Raw genomic sequence first — 18,459 nt, 5'->3', positions numbered from 1 at the left:
AAGTGAATGGTGACTGAGGCTCTATGTCTCTTAACATATTTTGTGCCACAGAAGAAAGTCAGTCATACTAGTTTAGATGTGTAAATGACCGTAAATCTTTGAGTGGAAGTTGTTACATTGACAAACCCACTTTAAAAGCCTTGCATAACCAATTAAAAACACAGTTGGTACTCTATATATAAAGGGAAAAACAACAACAAATGGATCCAAACAAACTTAAGTACTTTTTTAATCAAACTGGCACACATAAGGAACAAAACTGGCCACAGCGAAACAAAAATCTGACCATGTGGAACTGGAAAACTGAATGGCAATGCTGCATTATTCACGATTAATAGTTGCATTCTCTCTTGGCTCAAGAAATAAAATCACAAACATTATATAGGCTATAATAAAACAATAGCAACAATATTAGTTCAATAAAACAAAAATAAAATATTCACACTTCTCTAAAGATAAAAGCTACTTGACAATGAAGATCTTGAGTTACGATTTGGTTCCACCAACTTGTTTGACGAGGAGCAGAATCAATTTCTCAATATGGTCAATCTGAAGAGGGAAAAATAATTAAATGAATCCATAGAATGATGAGCCATATGTATGTGCAAACTATGCATTAGCTTTCTAAAAAATATCATGACTTGTGTTTGCAGCTTTTCGAACCTTTTGCTTCAGCTCAAGACAACAGCAGGATTGGGGAGCTAGAAAGAAAGACATTTCACATTTCAGTTAATTAGTGCATTTATATTTTAAAGCTTCTAAGACTACAGACAGGTTGCCCCTTAAACAGTCAAATATTCTAAGTAGCCTAGTGCACGCACAACTGCTGATTTCTATCGGGGCTAATTCACAATGTACTGATGGACACGACCAACATGGATAATCACCAGAATTACAGTGTCACTACACAGACATTCCACGACATGACAAACAGGTGCCGACCGAAACCAGAAGCCGACAGGTAACGCTCTGACCCGACAAAACCCAACAAAGTGTCTCAGAATCTATCAGTGCAGTGCAAATTGGCATTTAGGGATTACAAATGTTAACGTTTTTACAATCTTTCGCACATTATCAGTCTCAGAAACGCAAATAATACCCACCACTGCTGGCCTTTGAGCTTGTAATGTCTTGTGGCTCAGTGCATTCCACTGTAGCCAAAGTCTTGGGAATGTTTTCTGAAATCAGACATAATAAATGTTTCACAACTGTTTCCCTGAATATGATGACAAGGCTCCTTTTAAATAACACCTTTGAGTAACAGCTGAGAACACCAGGTGGAACAGCACCTGTGCACCAGAATTTCATTGCTACATATCCTGGACAAATTCTTGCGCAAGCCCAGTAAACACCTACATTAATACTTAGTCTTGCCAACATGAATTCTGCTCAATGTTTAATTCCTCACCTGGTTCCTCAAGCCTGTGGCTGGCACTTAAAGGCGGGGCTTGATCTTTCAGGTCATGTTTCTCCATATCTGCAGATTGAGTTTGAGCAGCCTTGTTTGAGCTGACAGTTTGCGTCTGCCTCTTATCTAGATCCTTTTTCTCCTCATTGACAATGGAAGGCAGCTTTGAGTTTGCCTTGCTCTGTCCTTTCTGCAGAGCTCCAAGGATGATGGAATTAATATCTCTGTCAGCTTGACCTGACTGCTGGGTTAGGGTTAGCAGGTTGGAGGTCCCATCAAAGCCCTGCAGATTTCCCAGGACGCCCCCACTCAACTGAATCCCAAAGAGTTCCAAAACTTCAGTAGGCCACACTGTAGGAAAGTGCTCTTTACCTGTGAAAAAAGAAAAGCTCGAGATTGTTAAAAGAAGAAAACTAAATCTGTTCTGTGACATAAGGCTCAGACAACAAGAGTTTTAGGCCAATTTATCCCTCCCAATAATCAGAGAAAAAAAAACTCGTCCAGGACACTGGTCGGTTTTGGCACGGATTAACCAGTAAGGTGTATGTTGTGAGACGTTTTCAGATGTAATCTTAAACTGCTCAATCTGCTCGCTGACACATCAGGGTTGTCCCGATGATAACATTTAAAGAGGATTTTAAATCAGGATGATTATGACTACGTCAGTACTTTCACAATAGCCAATGAGAGACAAGTCTAGAAGGAGACTGAGGTGAATGAAAAAAAACAAGATAATCTTAATAACTTGAAATGTGAGAGGCGCCACAATTGTGCATGTTTGAGATTTGAGAGAAGAAAATTTTTAAAGATTCTCCTCGTGTATGATGCAACCAGATTTCATAATCAGTTAGGATCTAAAAACTCCCAGCCATACAAGGGTTTTAACATCAGCAATGATTTGTGCATATTCAGACGAGTGAAAGTCTTACCTGCCAGTCCACACCTGACAATCTGAAATGGATGCTGGAGAAGTTCTTTGGTGATGGGAAGGATACTGGAGACAGGGACTGTCTCCATGTTCCCATAATCGGCGTAAATTACATGTGCATGCTTGGTCGTCACCTCCAACACAACAGCTCTGTACCAGTTTTTGTCACCTGAATAAGGAGTTCAATTCGACTGAATTTAAGAACACATCAAGGGGATATCAGTAGCTCAACCACATGACACATTGTGAAACTCATTAAAACACATCACAGCAACAACCCTCTCATAAAAATACCATTATGACATAGAATATGTGAGGTTTTAAAAAAACATTTTTAAATCACTTATACAGGGGTTTGTTGCGCACACACTTTTACAGCCCTAGTTTAAAATCTGCGGTTCCAATACAGGTGTCATTTTTAGATGGACCTGGAATTACTGGCTTAGCTTGTATTTCTACAACTTAAAATAACTTTTCTTTAATACATTTGAAAAAGTTATTTATTCCTGTGCTGGCAAAGCTGCTATAAATCCAGTCTTCAGAAATCATTCTAATACTCTTGATTATAACAAGATATGTTTCTTGAGCACCAAATCAAAGTTGAAATCATTGTGCTGCTTAATGTATTTTGTAGAAACCGTGATGCATTTCTTCAGGTTCCAAAAATTCACCATATAGTTTAACACTGCACATGTGATTCCATCTATTTATACCACCCAGATAAGCCACGGGGGTGAAGGTCAAACTGACCTGAGAACTGTGCGCAGCAGGCAGCTCCTGGTAAAGGGTGGCACTGATTGGGGATTGGCTGTTTGCTGCAGTACTTCGCAACATCAGTCATAATGGTCTTCAGACCCTCTACGTTCACTAGGAGGAACACAAAATCAGCTTAAGGTAAAGCATCATTATAATGGTATAACCACGGTTATAATAATAGAACCATAATAATAGTTGCTCTAGCTAGACTTTATGCTTTAAATGCTACACTACGAGTGCACACCTTGTCCAGGATTCATTATGTAAAAGAGACTAGGGCTGATCACTGCTGCCACCCTTGGTTGAAACATATCTTGTTCACTGCAAGGCAGCTCCAACGTCTTCCAATTCAAAGGAAAAGAGTCACCTAAATGACAGTGAACATTATATAATCATGCACAAGAACAATAAAAAAAAGACCTGCATATTACTAGTACTAGCCATTACAAAACTATAAAGCCATATTTAAAAGGTTTTAACATCAGTTATGCTAACTTACTTAATGCGGTTGAAACTTCTGGGGCATTGGCAGCTCCATTGTTGTTCAGTTTCAAAGGCTCTTCAACAGGTGGATTCTGATCAATGGGTTTTAGAGTGGGCAGATCCTCAATCTGATTGGATGGTTTAGTTGGCTGCAGTGAAGGCTGTTTCACCAGTCCACAAGGTCTAGCCAGGTGCTCAGATATTAGCACAGCAGCAATGTTTTGTCCAGCGCTCTCTAGCTCCACCCCATAACCCTTCTCAGTAATGGACAGCACTCTGCCACTCAATGGCTGACTGGCACAAAGAACCTGAAACTTGTGCATTGCCTCTTTACTCCACTGACCCTCCACAGGTTCGACTCCTGCACACAGTGATTGTTGGCCATATGTACAATGCACTTACAACAGAACAAATATAAAATAATTTATAGCCACACACACAAACCCCAAAGAAAAAAATACCTGCAAGCCAGCAGCGGATCGCTTGGAAAGGCAGCTTGAGCAGACTCTGGGTGATGGCCTTCAGATGTTCTGCCTCCACCTCACAGGAGTTCCCATAGTCCACAAAATAAACTCTAGCCTTACCCTCTCCACACAATTCTAATACCATGGCTCTGTACCACTGGGCATCTCCTGCAAACAGGAAGCAAAAACATTGAAAATTGCATCTGTACATTACCATTTAAAAGTTTCTTAATCCTTTTATTTAAGCCAGGATGCGTTAAATTGATCAAAAATGACAGTGAAGACTTTAACATTCTTACACAAGATGTATATTTCAAATGAATGCTTTAACTTTCTATTAATCAAAGAACCCTGAAAAAACATTGAAATGTTTCTTGAGCACCAAATCAGCATATTAGAATGATTTCTGATGGATCATGTGATACTTAACGAATCACATGAATAAATTGCATTTTAAAAATATATTAAAATACAAAAGTTATTTAACAATATTTTAGTTTTTACTGTATTTTGATAAATGCAGCCTTGGCAAGCAAATGATACTTCTTTACAATTCCAAACCATTAAAACCTCGACCTCAAACTTTTTAACAGTAGTGTATATCTAGCACCTTTAATGTCAGTTGACAACTTTGCTTCCTGTAAATAAGATTGTTTAAATATGAATAAAACAACTTTATATATAAAAAAAAATCTGTTTACTTTAATTATAAATGTGTTACTGTAACCATGGTGTTTGTTTGGATGAGTCAGTATCACCTGTGAAGAGAGCACAACATGGTTCTCCCACAGTTGGTGTAAAGGGAGCTCTGCCCAATTCACAATGCCTTTTGAGCTCATAGGACAGCTCTGTCAGGATGTGTGAATCTGCCAAACAGAAATTAAATAATTACAAACATGATAATTCACAGTGTAGAAAGAACAACACTGATGGACAGTCGCACCGCTGCTGTAGTTGAAACAGTAGAATTCATCCAGGCTCTTCAAAGTACTAATCACCAGCTCCACCTTTTGGCCATCGAAGGGAAGTTCAGCACAAGTCCACTCCATTTTCTCAACAGGCAGACTGAGGGCTATGGTAAAATTAAAAGATATTTATCTACATTATCCATTTGAAAAATATCAGAAATAGCGCACATTAGGGATGGGCGATATGGCCTAAAATCCATATTGCGATATACATTGCAGCCTCTTGCGATAACGATATATATCACGATATATAAATTATAATAAAACCATTTCAGAACAGGTTACACAGACCCTAAGGAAAGCGAAACAATTTTTTAAAGAAAGAAAGAAACGGTGCATGTAGTTTTGAGAACATTTATTGTGCAAAACTGTAATTATACAACAATGTTGCAGATAAATAAAATGCAAGTACACTAGCTGCAGAGACTTTGTTTAAATATGAATGTTTGTTTAAAGAAACTAATGTTTAAATATTATGGCTAGCAGCTTATAAAAACCCCAAATTCAAAATTAGAATATTGTGAAAAGGTTTTCATATAGCTGTAAGCCATAATCATCAAAATGATAACAAATAAAGCCTTGTGATATCTCACTTTGCATGTAATGAGTCTATATAATATATTAGTTTCACCTTTTACTTTTGCATGATATTCTATTTTTTGGCATTTCACCTGTATACGTCAACTAAAGAAAATGCGTCAAGTATAAAAGTTTGTTTACAGTAGTGCCATGCCATAGACAGTAAAAAGTGCAAAACAGTGCAGAAGGCACTCCAAATGTAGTTTGGCTATTTTTTTTAAAGGACACAAAAGATGCAAAGAGCAGAAAAACTTATGTATTCTCAGTTAAAAAGTAACACAACAACGAATCTTAAAATCGGGCACACACAAAGATGTTGTTTACACCACTATTTTGTGAATATGCGCTGGTATTCAGTGACATGTTTCATTTTGAGGTGGTAGAACAGTTTAGTCGTGTGTGTTACCAAACTGTTGCCTCACGCACTCTGTATAGTCTGTATAGTTTGCTGCTGCTCGTCGGACGGCTTAAATCCGAACCAAGTCCAAATAATGGATGTTGCACCGATCTTTTTCACCAGCGCCTCCGTTTCGCTTTCAGCCATGTTTACTCAAGATGACGTGCTTCAGCCGGTTGCAGCTCGTGGCTCTAAATTTCGCGGGTAGATTGCATCATCAACATGCATTATCGCGATAGTGCAATAAGATTAAAATCTCTATCGTAGGCCAATTTTGTATCGTTTATATCGCATATCGTTTATATCGCCCATTACCAGCGCACATAAAATACAATTCTGTACTTACATGGCATTTCAGGGAAGGATGCCTGAGCTGGTTCATTCTTCTCGGTCTCCAAACTTTCAATGGCAGCATAACCCATGTTAACCAACAACTCCGCAACATTGGTCTGGGGGTCACTAGTCTCGTCGATCATGGACACTAGAGCCCTACCGTCCTTCTTACCCACAATCTCAACCCGAATGAAGCGGTTGCAGACCAGACGTTTCACCATCAAAATGGCCTCCTCTGACCAGTCGTCTGTTGGAGACTTTATACCTTTTATACAATATGAACAGGTTAATCAAGAAATCAATATTGCTGAAAATCTATGACTGCCATGCATGCAAATCAATATATGCTGAGCCAATTACAGATTCTCAGTGAATGCATCATTGCACTATACCTGCCAGAGAACAGGGGATTGCTTGTGTTGCTAAAGCCAACAGATCCTTGTTGATTGGTCGTAGGCGAGTTAACTCAACTTCCTCAGAGTTTCCAAAGTCTATGTATCCAACACACACGCGATCCTCAGAGGAATATGCCAGAACTTTAGCTCTATACCACTGGTTGTCCTCTGTAACGCATGAGGAGATGGTGTCAGAAGATACCACTTTTAAGATGCATTTTTACAGTTCAACAGCCCCGACCCATTCATCGATGGGACTGCGCACTTTACACATTTTTACATGAATCAAAGAAAAAGGATTTAAAAAAACAGTTCTGACCAGAGAACAGTGAGCAGCAGACAGTTCCTGGCGCTGGTCTGAAGATCTCATTGGTCGGAGTGTTTGAGCAGTGCTCCCTTAAATTCACCTGCAACTGCTGGATTATACCTGAATACATGAAGATTACATCATACAATCAACATACTGAAAGTGCAGTATATATTTTATAAAAAAGAAGAAATTTTCAACAGAGGATGTTAGAACATTGCAGGAGCAAAGCAAAAAAAATATTTCCCCATCATATAGTATATACAGTACACTACCATTCAAGAGTTTGGGATCATTAAGAGTTCTCACCAAGGATGCATTAAATTGATCAAAAGATACACCAAGACATTCACCAAACTCAAACTATTCAAAGAATCCTGAATTTTGTCTGAAAGTTTCAACAAAAATATTAAAGGTAGGGTAGGTCAGAATTGTCTAAAAAAACTTATTCAAATTTGTTTAAACTGTCTTTTATATACCAATACATAATTAAAATGCAAGTACTCTGAAATAGAGAGTATAAAAAATTGAGTGACTATAGTGTATTTAATCTTCAATAAACACAGCTCATTAATTCCATTCAGTCCCACCTAAAAACGGGTGCGCGAGTGCGCACACGTCGGCAGAGCCAGTAATAGCGGCGGTAGTCATGGCGACGGAGAGTGACAGTCGCGCAAGCCAATCACTTGTTTCGTCCCGAATGCAATTAATGAGCTGTGTTTTTTGAAGATTAAATACACTAGAGTCACTCAATTTTTATACTCTCTTTTTCAAAGTACTTACATTTTAATTATGTATAGGTATATAAAGACAGTTTAAGCTAATTTGAAAAAAAGTTCTTTAGACAATTCTTACCTACACAACCTTTAAGCACCACAATAGTTTTTGATACTGTAATATGAAAGGTTTCTTGAGCACCAAATAAGCATATTACAATTATTTCTGAAGGATCATGTGACTGAAGATCTGAGTAAAACTTTGAAATTGTAATAATATTTAACAATATTACTGTTTTACTTCGTTTTTGATCAAATAAATGCAGTTTTGCTCAACATTAATTTTTTCACTACTTGAACAGTAGTGTATGCACCAATGGTCATGTAATAAAAATACAATGAAAAAAAAAATCGAGGTAAAATTGTTTTAAATCAAGTTGCAGAAAGCTCACTGGCATTTTCAAGCTTCTGACAGAGGATCTCTGAGGGAGACTGGATGTGGGTGACCACTGCAGTGAATGCGTCACCCATTCCTTGAGTCAACGGCTCTGGAGGCCTGGCTTCAGAGTTCTCATTCTTTCCTCCAGACAAGCGCTTGAAGTTTTCAAAGGATGCCTTCAGCAATGAATCTAAAGAAAAGATGCGAATAGATCAGGGTGAAAAAATTAAATTAAAATTGATAATCATTTATAGAAGATAAAAACAGATGAGTCCACAACTCACTGATGTTGTGTTCAGTCTGTGGTTTGACAGCAACATCCTCCTTTATAGCATAGCCCTGGTCAATCAGAAAAGTGCTCAAGTATTTACCTGTAGCAAAAAATAAATAAATTACATCTTATTGAACATCTTGCTCATTTCAAATAAAGCTCTCCAAAGAACCACGTATGCCCTACCAAGCGTGCTAAGAGGAACATCTACAGCAAGCAGAGCTCCCTCATTCATGATGTCCAACACTGTGAAAGTGAGGCTCTTTCCAGTAATTATCTGCCTAACAGCAATAGTGCATTCGCCTGTCCAACTTCCTGTCACAGGCTTTACCCCAGCAACACAACACTGCAAAGCCTGTGAAAACAACAAAGCAGCTTTTGAAAAAGCATGAGATAATGACTGAGCAGTATAATTTTCACTGTGGCTTGACAGAGATATCAAATTAAGAAACATCATGAATATTGCATTTTATCTGGCAGTTACAATATATAGCAGGGCTCCAAACAAAAAAATCAAGTAAGGAGCCATTGGCTCCTATAGGGGGAAAAAACAGGCGCCAAATAATTTTTTTAAGAGCCACATAACAATGCATTTACTTTTAGTCACCCTGTTGTGTGCATGTCTCTCCTCTTCTTACAGTTTCAGCATTTTCATCTTGTGAATGTTCTGGGAACTGAAGCTTATTTGGGAACTGAATGTCACTTCCGACTTATGAACTATATACAGTCCAAAAATGTTACTTTGCTTAGTTACTGTCCCCGTGTTTTCTCACAGTCTCTTTTTTGAAATGGTTAGTTCCTGTAATTAACTCCGTTTTCCCCGCTATTTCTTTGCCCGCTCTTGAACAAAAGTCACAAAAAAAAATGTGTGTCTCGTGATCATACCTCAGTAGGGCTGCACGATTTTGGCCAAAATTATTTGTTGATTTGTCACATAGGCTAATTATAACTGCTTTTTTACATTCATATTGTGCTACATCTCCTGCTAATGTGTATCAAAATAAAATGGGTCCTCTTATTCACCAAAATTCAGTGCTTCTCCAGAATAAATAAAAATAAATAATTTATTAATATTTTAAATTGTATTTATATTTTATATACATTGTATTTATAATAATTATTAGGATAGACTAGAGATATTATCTTCTGTTATTATTATTATTACCTATTATTACATGGCTTGGTTAAAATTCTGATGTAGAATGCAGTATGTTATTTCTTGATAAGACACAGTTGCCATGAAAAACAGAGCGTTGTCATGGACACGGAAGCAATACAATCGTTTTTAAATCAATATTTTCTGTCAAATTATTGATTTATTTGGAAGGTAGCCATGTAAGAGGGATCCCGATGTCAGTTAATAAAATTCTGTAGTTGTTATTTGAAAGGTCTCTTGTTATTTGAAGTCTCTCGCGCGCAGACACCCTTATCGGTCTCTCTCGCGCACTATTGCTCGCGCACAGACATCGGTCTCTCTCGCGCACTATTGCTCGCGCACAGACATCGGTCTCTCTCGCGCACTATTGCTCGCGCACAGACACACGCTGTCTCATCTCGCCCAGTTCGCTTCGCTTTTGTCCAGTCCGGCAAAACATTCTAGTTTCTACATCTAGAAACTAAGCTGTGCGGTGCAGGGAACAACTCTGATTATTGGCTCGTCATGGAGTCAGCGCTAGATTGGCATTGCAAAAAAAAAAAAACTTTCATATGGAGCGTTCTATGAACAGAATGACGCATTTAAAATATCGCATATTTTTTGTTAGCAGAGGTGTGTCATGCGTGCTGGTGATTGACAGAGATGAGGATTGCTTGAAGACATTTTTTTTTCTGACGCGAAAGGTGACATTCGTTTTACCCGCTCATATTTTGGCGCTTTCACTCAGTTCACACAAAGCGTCTCATTTCATGACGTTAACAAAACAAATGAAGCGATAGGCTACTGGCTATAAAACATGCATGTATGATGCAGATTTTACAATCAAAGGGAGTAAATTTGTATTGTCGCCAATGGCGACCTTGGCAGAAATTTCACTCGCAAATAAATATATTTGGTCGCAAATGCGACCATTTTAGTCGCAGTTTGGAGCCCTGTATAGGAACTATATGTATATATAATAGGGCTGGGATGATACACCTATCTCCCGATTCGATACTAGGGTGCTTATACGAAATATTGTTTTAACATTAGACAGTGGGGAAAGCTAAATACACTTATACAGACTGTACATGTATAAGAGGAGTCATATTTACAAAAACAAAATAACATCTTTCTGAGTTTTATTTCAGAAGCATCATACAGTACTACATTCTCTTAAATAAATTATTCAATAAAAAATAACAAATTAACAGTCACGTCGCCACCTAGAGCCGAAACAATGTAATTGACAAATATGTTATTTAAAGCACCAAGTTTCTATCAAAAGCTGTTTTACTCTATTTTGATCGCTACAGTAGACGGTGTTTATATTTGAAAATTAAACTATCTCAGTAGTTCTGTGATAATTTGAACTATTGTAATCACAGACAATGATACTATGAGCTTGATAAGACTGTTGGTTAAGCCGTTTCATGACAACTCGCTCTGGGTCAGCGGCAACACAGATTTGAATGTTGCGATATGATTTTGTCAAAGGTTTAATAGATGAATTGGAAGACAGCATGGGTGTTTGAATCGAGATCACAGTCTTTCAAAGATTAATCGTGCAGCTCTATGGTCTTATCTCTCTCAGCAAATGAGTAGCGTGAGGGCTTTTCAGTGCATTCAGTCTCACGTTGCTTTCACTTGGGACATTACGACATTTAACACTCACAGATAAAACCACATTTCATCCTCTGATAAAAGTTAGCCACTTTAGTTCCAACAACCTCATCTACAAGTAAGTAAGGACAAAAATAAAACAATTTAATTTGAATTAATATCGATTCTGGAATAAAAAAAGATATATTTTAAAATCGTAAACAAAATCCCAATAGTTAGGTGAATTGATTTTTTTTCTCTCAGCCCTAATATACAATATACATATACACTCACATTCATACATATATGGAATCAACAATAATATGGAATTAATAATAATATATGGAATCAACAATAATAATACAAAATAATATGGAATTAATAATATATGATGTAATGGAGATGTAACTCACAAATGGTGGTGCAGCATCGATATTGTCAGAGAGAGGCCTTATGTTGTCAAGTGTAACATTCTCCTCATTCCCAAAGTCGATGTAAAATACACAAGCAGTTTTGTGGGCCACATCAACTGACTGAACCTCAGCTCGATACCAGTTCTAATTCAGCATGAAAAAGACCAAAGTGAGCACAACACTTACTACAGTCAACGTTTTAAGACGAAACAAACTTGACCTGTGGTCACTGCACTGATTTAGGACATCAATGCATATTTCACATAAATTCTAATCACTCTGGTTCGCTGACAAATTTAATTAAAATGTAATTATTTGCCTCACCCGATCAAGAGAAAATTTAACAGCACAGAGCTCCCCAATTTCAGGCTTGTATTCAGGAGCAAATGAAGTGCTATAGGCCTTCTGGAGCTCTGCAGTGATTTTTTTCAGGGACTCCATCATCTCGATTGACTGTAGGTGGATGGAGAACATCGCAGGGTTCCTCAGGTCAATCACTGTACCCTGAAAAAAAAAGATGTTCTGTGAGGCAGAGTCTATAGAGAATAAAGCAATATAGGCCTAATAAAGTACCTGTATCTCAGCTCCTTTGGAGACATTGTTCTTGCGCAAATCACATCGATACATTGCCTTTGGCTTTAGGTCAACACAGATCTCCTGTAAAAGAAGATAATTTTCTGAAGGAATTAGATTGAATAACTAACTACTGCAAGTGCCTATAGCAACCTATGAAATACCTTAGCTTGAAGACCACCAAGTCCATTTCCAGATGGCATAGCTGTGGATTCCTTAATTTTCTCACTGATAAAAAAAAAAAAAAAAAAAAAAAGTAGGAAAAAGGGAAATTTTCACTTTGTGCTTCCAAACCAACACGCAAATAACACTGATATACAGAGAACATCCAGTACCTGGTAGCTTCTGGGGTGCTAGGTTTGCAGACATGTCGATGAGCTTTCCAATCCTCACTCTGACAAGCTACAGAACAGTAGCAAGTTTTTTTACAACGAGTGCACCTGAAGTTTCCTAAATAGGGTACAAGAAATATCACTAGTAAATGACCAACTCATTCTGCTGATCAAAGCCAGCCAAGACATGTTTAACACACTATTAGTGGGCAGGAACATGTATACGCCATCTTGAAACGGTCAGCGTAGTGCCACTCACATCAAGAATCAATTATGCAACAACATTCCGCAGCTGCTGGTTATGAAACCACCTAAAATTTTAATTTCCGAAGAAATGGTATAACCTTTCACAGTTGAGAATGTGTTTTATATGTATTAACTCAATATTACACGTTTTTACTATGGTACTTAATGTTTTTTAGTCCTCCGTCAACCTGCTCTCGAATGGTCACAAATCGGCTTGACATTTCCAATATGGTGGATGACTTACGTACAGTGGCCAATAGAAACAGCTGCTGTTTTATATGCAGACTACAAAAAAAATATTTTCTTAGTATTTCTGTCTTGTTTTTCATTACAAATATCTTTAAAATCCTTAAATGATTTTAAGTATTGTTATCTGAATAATTTATCAAAATTAAGTGTTTATACTTCTATTGTTTACCTCTGACAGATATTGTTTACCACTGACATATATTTATTGTTTTAAGCATCAACTAAATTTGGAACAAATATCAAATATTTCAAACGGTTAGTTCACCCAAAAATGAAATTTCTGTCAGTAATTACTCACCCTCATGTTGTTCCAACCCCGTAAGAATTTCGTTCATCTTCAGAACACAAATTAACCTGTTAGCCTTCACCAGAGCGAGGACGCTCTGAAGCGTTTTTTTTTTTAAATAGTTCAAAGTTACTATCAGATTTAATGTTATTACCTTGACAAACTATACATCATTAAAAATATATAAGTCTCACGTTTCAGTATTTGACCACTATTGTATTCTGAGAAACTTATAGTGACAGTTATGTCTTAATTTGTGTCAGGATTTATGTAATGAAAAAATGAGTCGATACCTTTAATGTGAATTATGAGCATCAGCGCGTCCATTCATAAAAAAACTCCGGTGCTGTTGTCTTGAGAACGCGTGACAAAACAACGTTCCTCAGGGCTTTTGGCTCAAAAATGTGCAGATTTGGAGAAATATTGATATATTCTCATAGGTTTACATCAGATTTCTATAGACAGGAATAATATTTATTGAATTTATATCAAAATGCGTCGATCTAAACATAAAGAGCGCTGGATACTCTGATGTACTGTGTTTTCAATCCATACAGAAGACTGAGGGCGCCAGAGATACACAGAATAATCCATATACGGATGCACTGCACATGAAGAAGAGCCCTACCATGTGACCTTCCAGGACGTCACTTACATAAACACAGCTAGCTTTCAGAGATCGTTGTAACATCCAGATAAAGATGTTTTGAAGACAATAAACATGATTGCAATGATATTTGATTTACCTGTGTTCTTCGAGCCATGTCAGGTATTTTTATAATAATAGATTATATTTATAATGTAATGCTAATCTATATAGACTTTACAATAGTGCAGAATAACATAAACTCATTTATTTTCTGTCTGATTTTCTTTTCTGAAGCCAAATAAGCTCATAGAAGATTATTTAAAACACTCAACTTGCGCTTTAAAGTAAGTTTGGAGCACAAACACGGTTTTAATCTCATAAATTGTCGTGTATTGATGGTGTGCTAAGCTAACATGCTAGCTAGCTCTCTAGTTGCACCTGCCATCTAGCTGTTATTTTTTATGATTTTTTTCTAAATCGGAATGCTTACTGAAATATTTATTTATTTAATTAAGGCATTTGATACAGTTATAAATGTGAAAGGTGAGAACTATGAAAGAAATTAGGGGGTGAAACACCGTGATTAGCCAGTCGTTAGCGATTATAATGGAGACAAAGGAAAAGAATATTTATGGCCATAAGCCGGCTGGAAAGGTGTGAATGTGAGCAGGAGAGACTGACACTGAATGGGGGCTCGTTTGCACCACAAAACAATAGAGACAATAGACTGAATAGATGCTAATAGATGACAAACACAAGTTTGCATTTTAGAGTCAATTCAAAATAAAGTCATTTGAGATGATCTTGAAAAACATTTAACAAAATACAGAGTTTTAGACTTATCACCTTCAAATTTTAAATATAACATGGTCAGACATGTGGCTTTAGCTGGAGTGCATTTCTAGAGTGCTGACGGGCCAACTTCAATTTAATTTTCATGAAGATGTTTCATAAAAATAAATTTCTAATAACTTACACAACTTTGAAGCTATTCATAATTTTTTTTTCATTATGACAATAATTCATTCTACATTTCCAATAAAGTGCCAGGTGTCAGCTTTCAAATGAGATCATGCTTGTGCTTTTAGGACAAAGGGTCAATTAACTGAATCTGTTTTAGGTTCAGAATGCAATTTCTGGGGATTTTTCAAAAATGGCGCTGAAGGCTAACAGGTTAAGACATATTAATGAAATCTGAGAGCTGGCTCACTCCTTCATAGGCTGCTAGGTAATTCCATCTGCCGGCCCAGAAAAGTTAGTAAAGACATTGTTAAAACAGTCCAAGTGACTACAGTGGCTTAACCTTAAATTTATCAAATGATGAGAATACTTTTTGAGCGGGAAAAAAAAGAGAGCGCCACGTCGTCACCTGCGCGAGAACTGAGATTGTGCAGATGCTTCTCGCGCATGCGTCGTGGCGCTCTTGTGAACTTACGTCAGAGGCCCACTCGGAAGAAAATTAATAGTTGAATAAAGTCGTTATTTTTGGGGGGGTTTTCGCACAAAAAGTATACTCATCACTTAATAAACTTAAGGTTGAGCCACTGTAGTCACTTGGATTATTTTAGCGATTTCTTTAACTTTTCTGGGCCGGCAGATGCAATTACCTAGCAGCCTATGAAGGAGTGAGCCAGAATATTTTCATTTGTGTTCTGAAGATGAACGAAAGTCTTACGGGTTAGGGACAACATGAGGGTGAGTAATTACTGACAGAATTGTCATTTTTGGGTGAACCAAGTAATTTTTCTTCACAAGTTAAATGTATTCTGATTCGAGAATGTATGTTTGTATAGAGTGACACAAAAAAAAAGTGTTTTAATGTTGGCTATTTTATCATGTTTTGAAATACGACTCACTCTTCCAATCAGATTTCAGAGTAGTTATCAATTTTAAAATGCTAGTTATACCAAACAAATAAAAGCAAGCAAGTTGAACACTGCAAAGTAACCTACCCTGGTGACTGCAGTAATTGCACAACTTTACCAGTGGGCCCAGCATGGACCCTGCTGTCTGTGGGGGAGACAAGAAGTCTGCACACTGTGGAAAAGTTTAACACTTTTAACATTGATACTACTGCAGAAAACCATCAAAGCTGTCTGGTCTCTGGTTAAAGTCTCAAGAGGAAAATATTACAAATAGATCTACATAGCTAAACAATGTTAGCATATTAAGAGTAGAATTTGACTTTAAAAAAAATATACATCTTTAATCATATATAGAGGCATTATCACATACATTATTGGTTTTTGCAGAAATCCCATTCTCCTTTCTGACAGCATCACTTTTAGAATCTAAAAAAAGTGGAAAAAGAAAATTATCTAGATTGATTTTTGCTGTTCGTTTTTTTAAAGTCAATGACAAAATGCTCAAAACGTTTAACCAATACCATCTAGAACATCACTCGCTAGAAGATGTTCTTGAGCGAGCTCCTGGATTGCTGGTGCTGGTCCTCTAGGACTAAGTGAACTCGGTCCAGTCGCAGGTCTCCTCAAAGGGAGATTGGGTCTCACCAAAGGCTGAGTGAAAGATCGATTCATTCTTCACTTGGTTTCACTGTGAAGTAAAATAATATACACTATTAGTCAGTATTATGAGTGTGTGTGTGTGTGTGTGTGTGTGAATAGTAAATTCCACTCCTGGAAATCTAACTGCATGCAGCGTTTAGCTCAAAATCTGCTACAATACATTGCCTGTCATTTTCAAGTGACATTCAATATTTGGTTCAGGTGTGTTTGATTACAACTTCAGATAGGTATATTTGAAGCAAGATAACTGGCACATTAATTAACGTTGAGGGCCAATTGAGAGTTGGCCTGTAATATTTTTATGAATTCTAGGTATACAATCTGACTGAGAACATGAAATGCAGCTAAGTGATCTGTGCGCAAACATCCGAAGCGCGCGCCCACTCCCAGATCCCCACGTGTCAGACAGCGCGCGAATATTGACTTGAGCTTTTTTTTCACTTCTTGAGCTTGAAAAAGCCCGTAATGTCGAGTATCGTCGTAAACAGTCAGTTATGGCTTAAGTGAATATAAACAGCTCAGAAGGAAAAAGCATCAGTACTTGCTCTTGAAGTGACAGCCATTCACGTCTTTAATGATACTCAAACAACAATTGGGGGGAAAAATCCCTCACTCACTGCTCTTGACTCGCTTATTGTAACTTTTAGACCGATTAATACATTTAGTTTATGCAGTGAAGACAATTTTCACTGGTATCTAAAATGTTGGTGTAATAACTGCCTGTTTTTGCAACCAAAAAAAATCATGGCTGGTAAAAAGTATTATGGCCCGTTCATTAGCAGGTGTGCAAAAAGTTGGTTTCAGCCTTGAATATACATGCTTTCCTTTTCTATAAAAGTGAACTGAACTAACTACAAAACCCAGTGTAATGAATATAATAATGTCAGTAACGTTATTGATTGTGAGAATGACGCAGAGCTGTTTAACGTTAACGTGTACACGTGGCCTGCTAGAATAAAACGACAGAGAAGTTTCCTATTTAAGTACGTTATACCCTTCCCCTTATTATGCATGTTAGGTAAGACAACTTAATGAGTTTAAATTAAATACAAGCACGTAAGAACTTTACCAAATGTATTATTGCAGAGATGAAAGATGGAGATGTTCTTACCCTTGACACCACCTCGTGCTTTAGGGATGTTTTTTTGCGCCTGCGCAATTGAACGACCTCTGCGACCTAAGGACTTCACGTGATTGGGGAGCCTTCTGCTATTCACATTGACTAGCTAGCGTATGAAGTCAATGCAACACATTTTGTTGTGATGCTTTATTTAAAGGCAAAAATCTACATTACAATTTTCAAATATAGACACGAGAAAAAAAAACAGTTACAGTAGGCCTAATATACATGGTGGATGAAGATACAAAGTAATTGTATTATATTAGAATGAAATTCAAAGTAAAAGTTCAATATAAAATGTGCATACATTTTTTAAAAAAAGTCTCTAAAATAAATTAAATCAAATTGTAAAAATACATAAAGATTGAGAGTTGTAAAGAGTCTTATTTGTTTTGCTGTTCTTCTCTCCCTTTCACTGTTTAAATTTAGGCCTATTAATAAAATTAATATCTGAACTGGGGAAAAAAAATAAGTTTCCACTTACTGTCACATAGCAGCCTACATGTTCACATAAATATTCTGTTCTGAATGTTCCCTGTCATTGTAAGTTGGCCTTTTAGGGTGCATCCAAAAACTTTAACATGCTGCCTTTGGATGACTCATTCCAAGGTAGGAAGGCATCAAGGCACGTCAGAATCCAATAGATTCACTTCCTGTCTACTGAAATACCTTCATCTGATCGATTTTTAAAGGAAGCAGAAAATGTATCCGTCCAATTTGTGTGTATATGTATGTTTTTGACCAACGTTTTCCACTTCCGATGTCATTTCTAGTGAGAAATTACTACTGTAGTAATTAAATATTTGTTTAGTTCTCACCAAAGCTCTCTCTGTTTTGCTGTAGATCATTAAATTGTTACAGTGCCTCAGAATTCAGCCCAAAATCAGTTTCGTGAGGTACTTTCGTGTGCAAGTGCTGCCTGCAGAGTTGTTGCATAAGGCACCA

The 18,459-nt window shown here is 37.1% G+C and overlaps 1 protein-coding gene across 5 annotated transcripts; it reads right to left on the bottom strand.

Annotated features, from left to right (window-relative positions):
* Window positions 1-211: 211 nt before the first annotated feature.
* tdrd1 (tudor domain containing 1) lies at window positions 212-18,442 on the bottom strand. Of its 5 annotated transcripts, none has more exons than XM_079595850.1 (27): window positions 18,333-18,442; window positions 17,506-17,659; window positions 16,256-16,422; window positions 16,105-16,160; window positions 15,822-15,906; window positions 12,503-12,617; window positions 12,332-12,395; window positions 12,168-12,251; window positions 11,919-12,098; window positions 11,595-11,738; window positions 8,631-8,799; window positions 8,458-8,544; window positions 8,187-8,363; window positions 7,031-7,138; window positions 6,709-6,879; window positions 6,330-6,581; window positions 4,983-5,111; window positions 4,798-4,905; window positions 4,037-4,207; window positions 3,592-3,936; window positions 3,337-3,459; window positions 3,087-3,203; window positions 2,338-2,505; window positions 1,409-1,780; window positions 1,104-1,178; window positions 664-701; window positions 212-549 (listed from the first exon to the last, which is right to left on the bottom strand). In XM_079595850.1, the coding sequence occupies exons 3-27, from the start codon at window positions 16,404-16,406 to the stop codon at window positions 487-489; spliced, it is 3,552 nt and encodes a 1,183-aa protein (XP_079451976.1). In that variant the 5' UTR covers window positions 16,407-16,422; window positions 17,506-17,659; window positions 18,333-18,442; the 3' UTR covers window positions 212-486. The 5 variants fall into 5 exon arrangements, with proteins under 5 accessions (XP_079451976.1, XP_079451978.1, XP_079451980.1 ...); XM_079595852.1 differs by having other exon boundaries at window positions 17,506-17,620; window positions 18,333-18,440; XM_079595854.1 differs by having other exon boundaries at window positions 15,822-15,879; window positions 17,506-17,620; window positions 18,333-18,440.
* Window positions 18,443-18,459: the final 17 nt, after the last annotated feature.

Source organism: Phoxinus phoxinus (genome assembly GCF_949152265.1).
Source record: "Phoxinus phoxinus genome assembly, chromosome: 21".
Classification (NCBI taxonomy): domain Eukaryota; kingdom Metazoa; phylum Chordata; class Actinopteri; order Cypriniformes; family Leuciscidae; genus Phoxinus; species Phoxinus phoxinus.
Note: the sequence above shows the minus strand (reverse complement) of the source record. Positions and strands in the feature narration are given on the sequence as shown.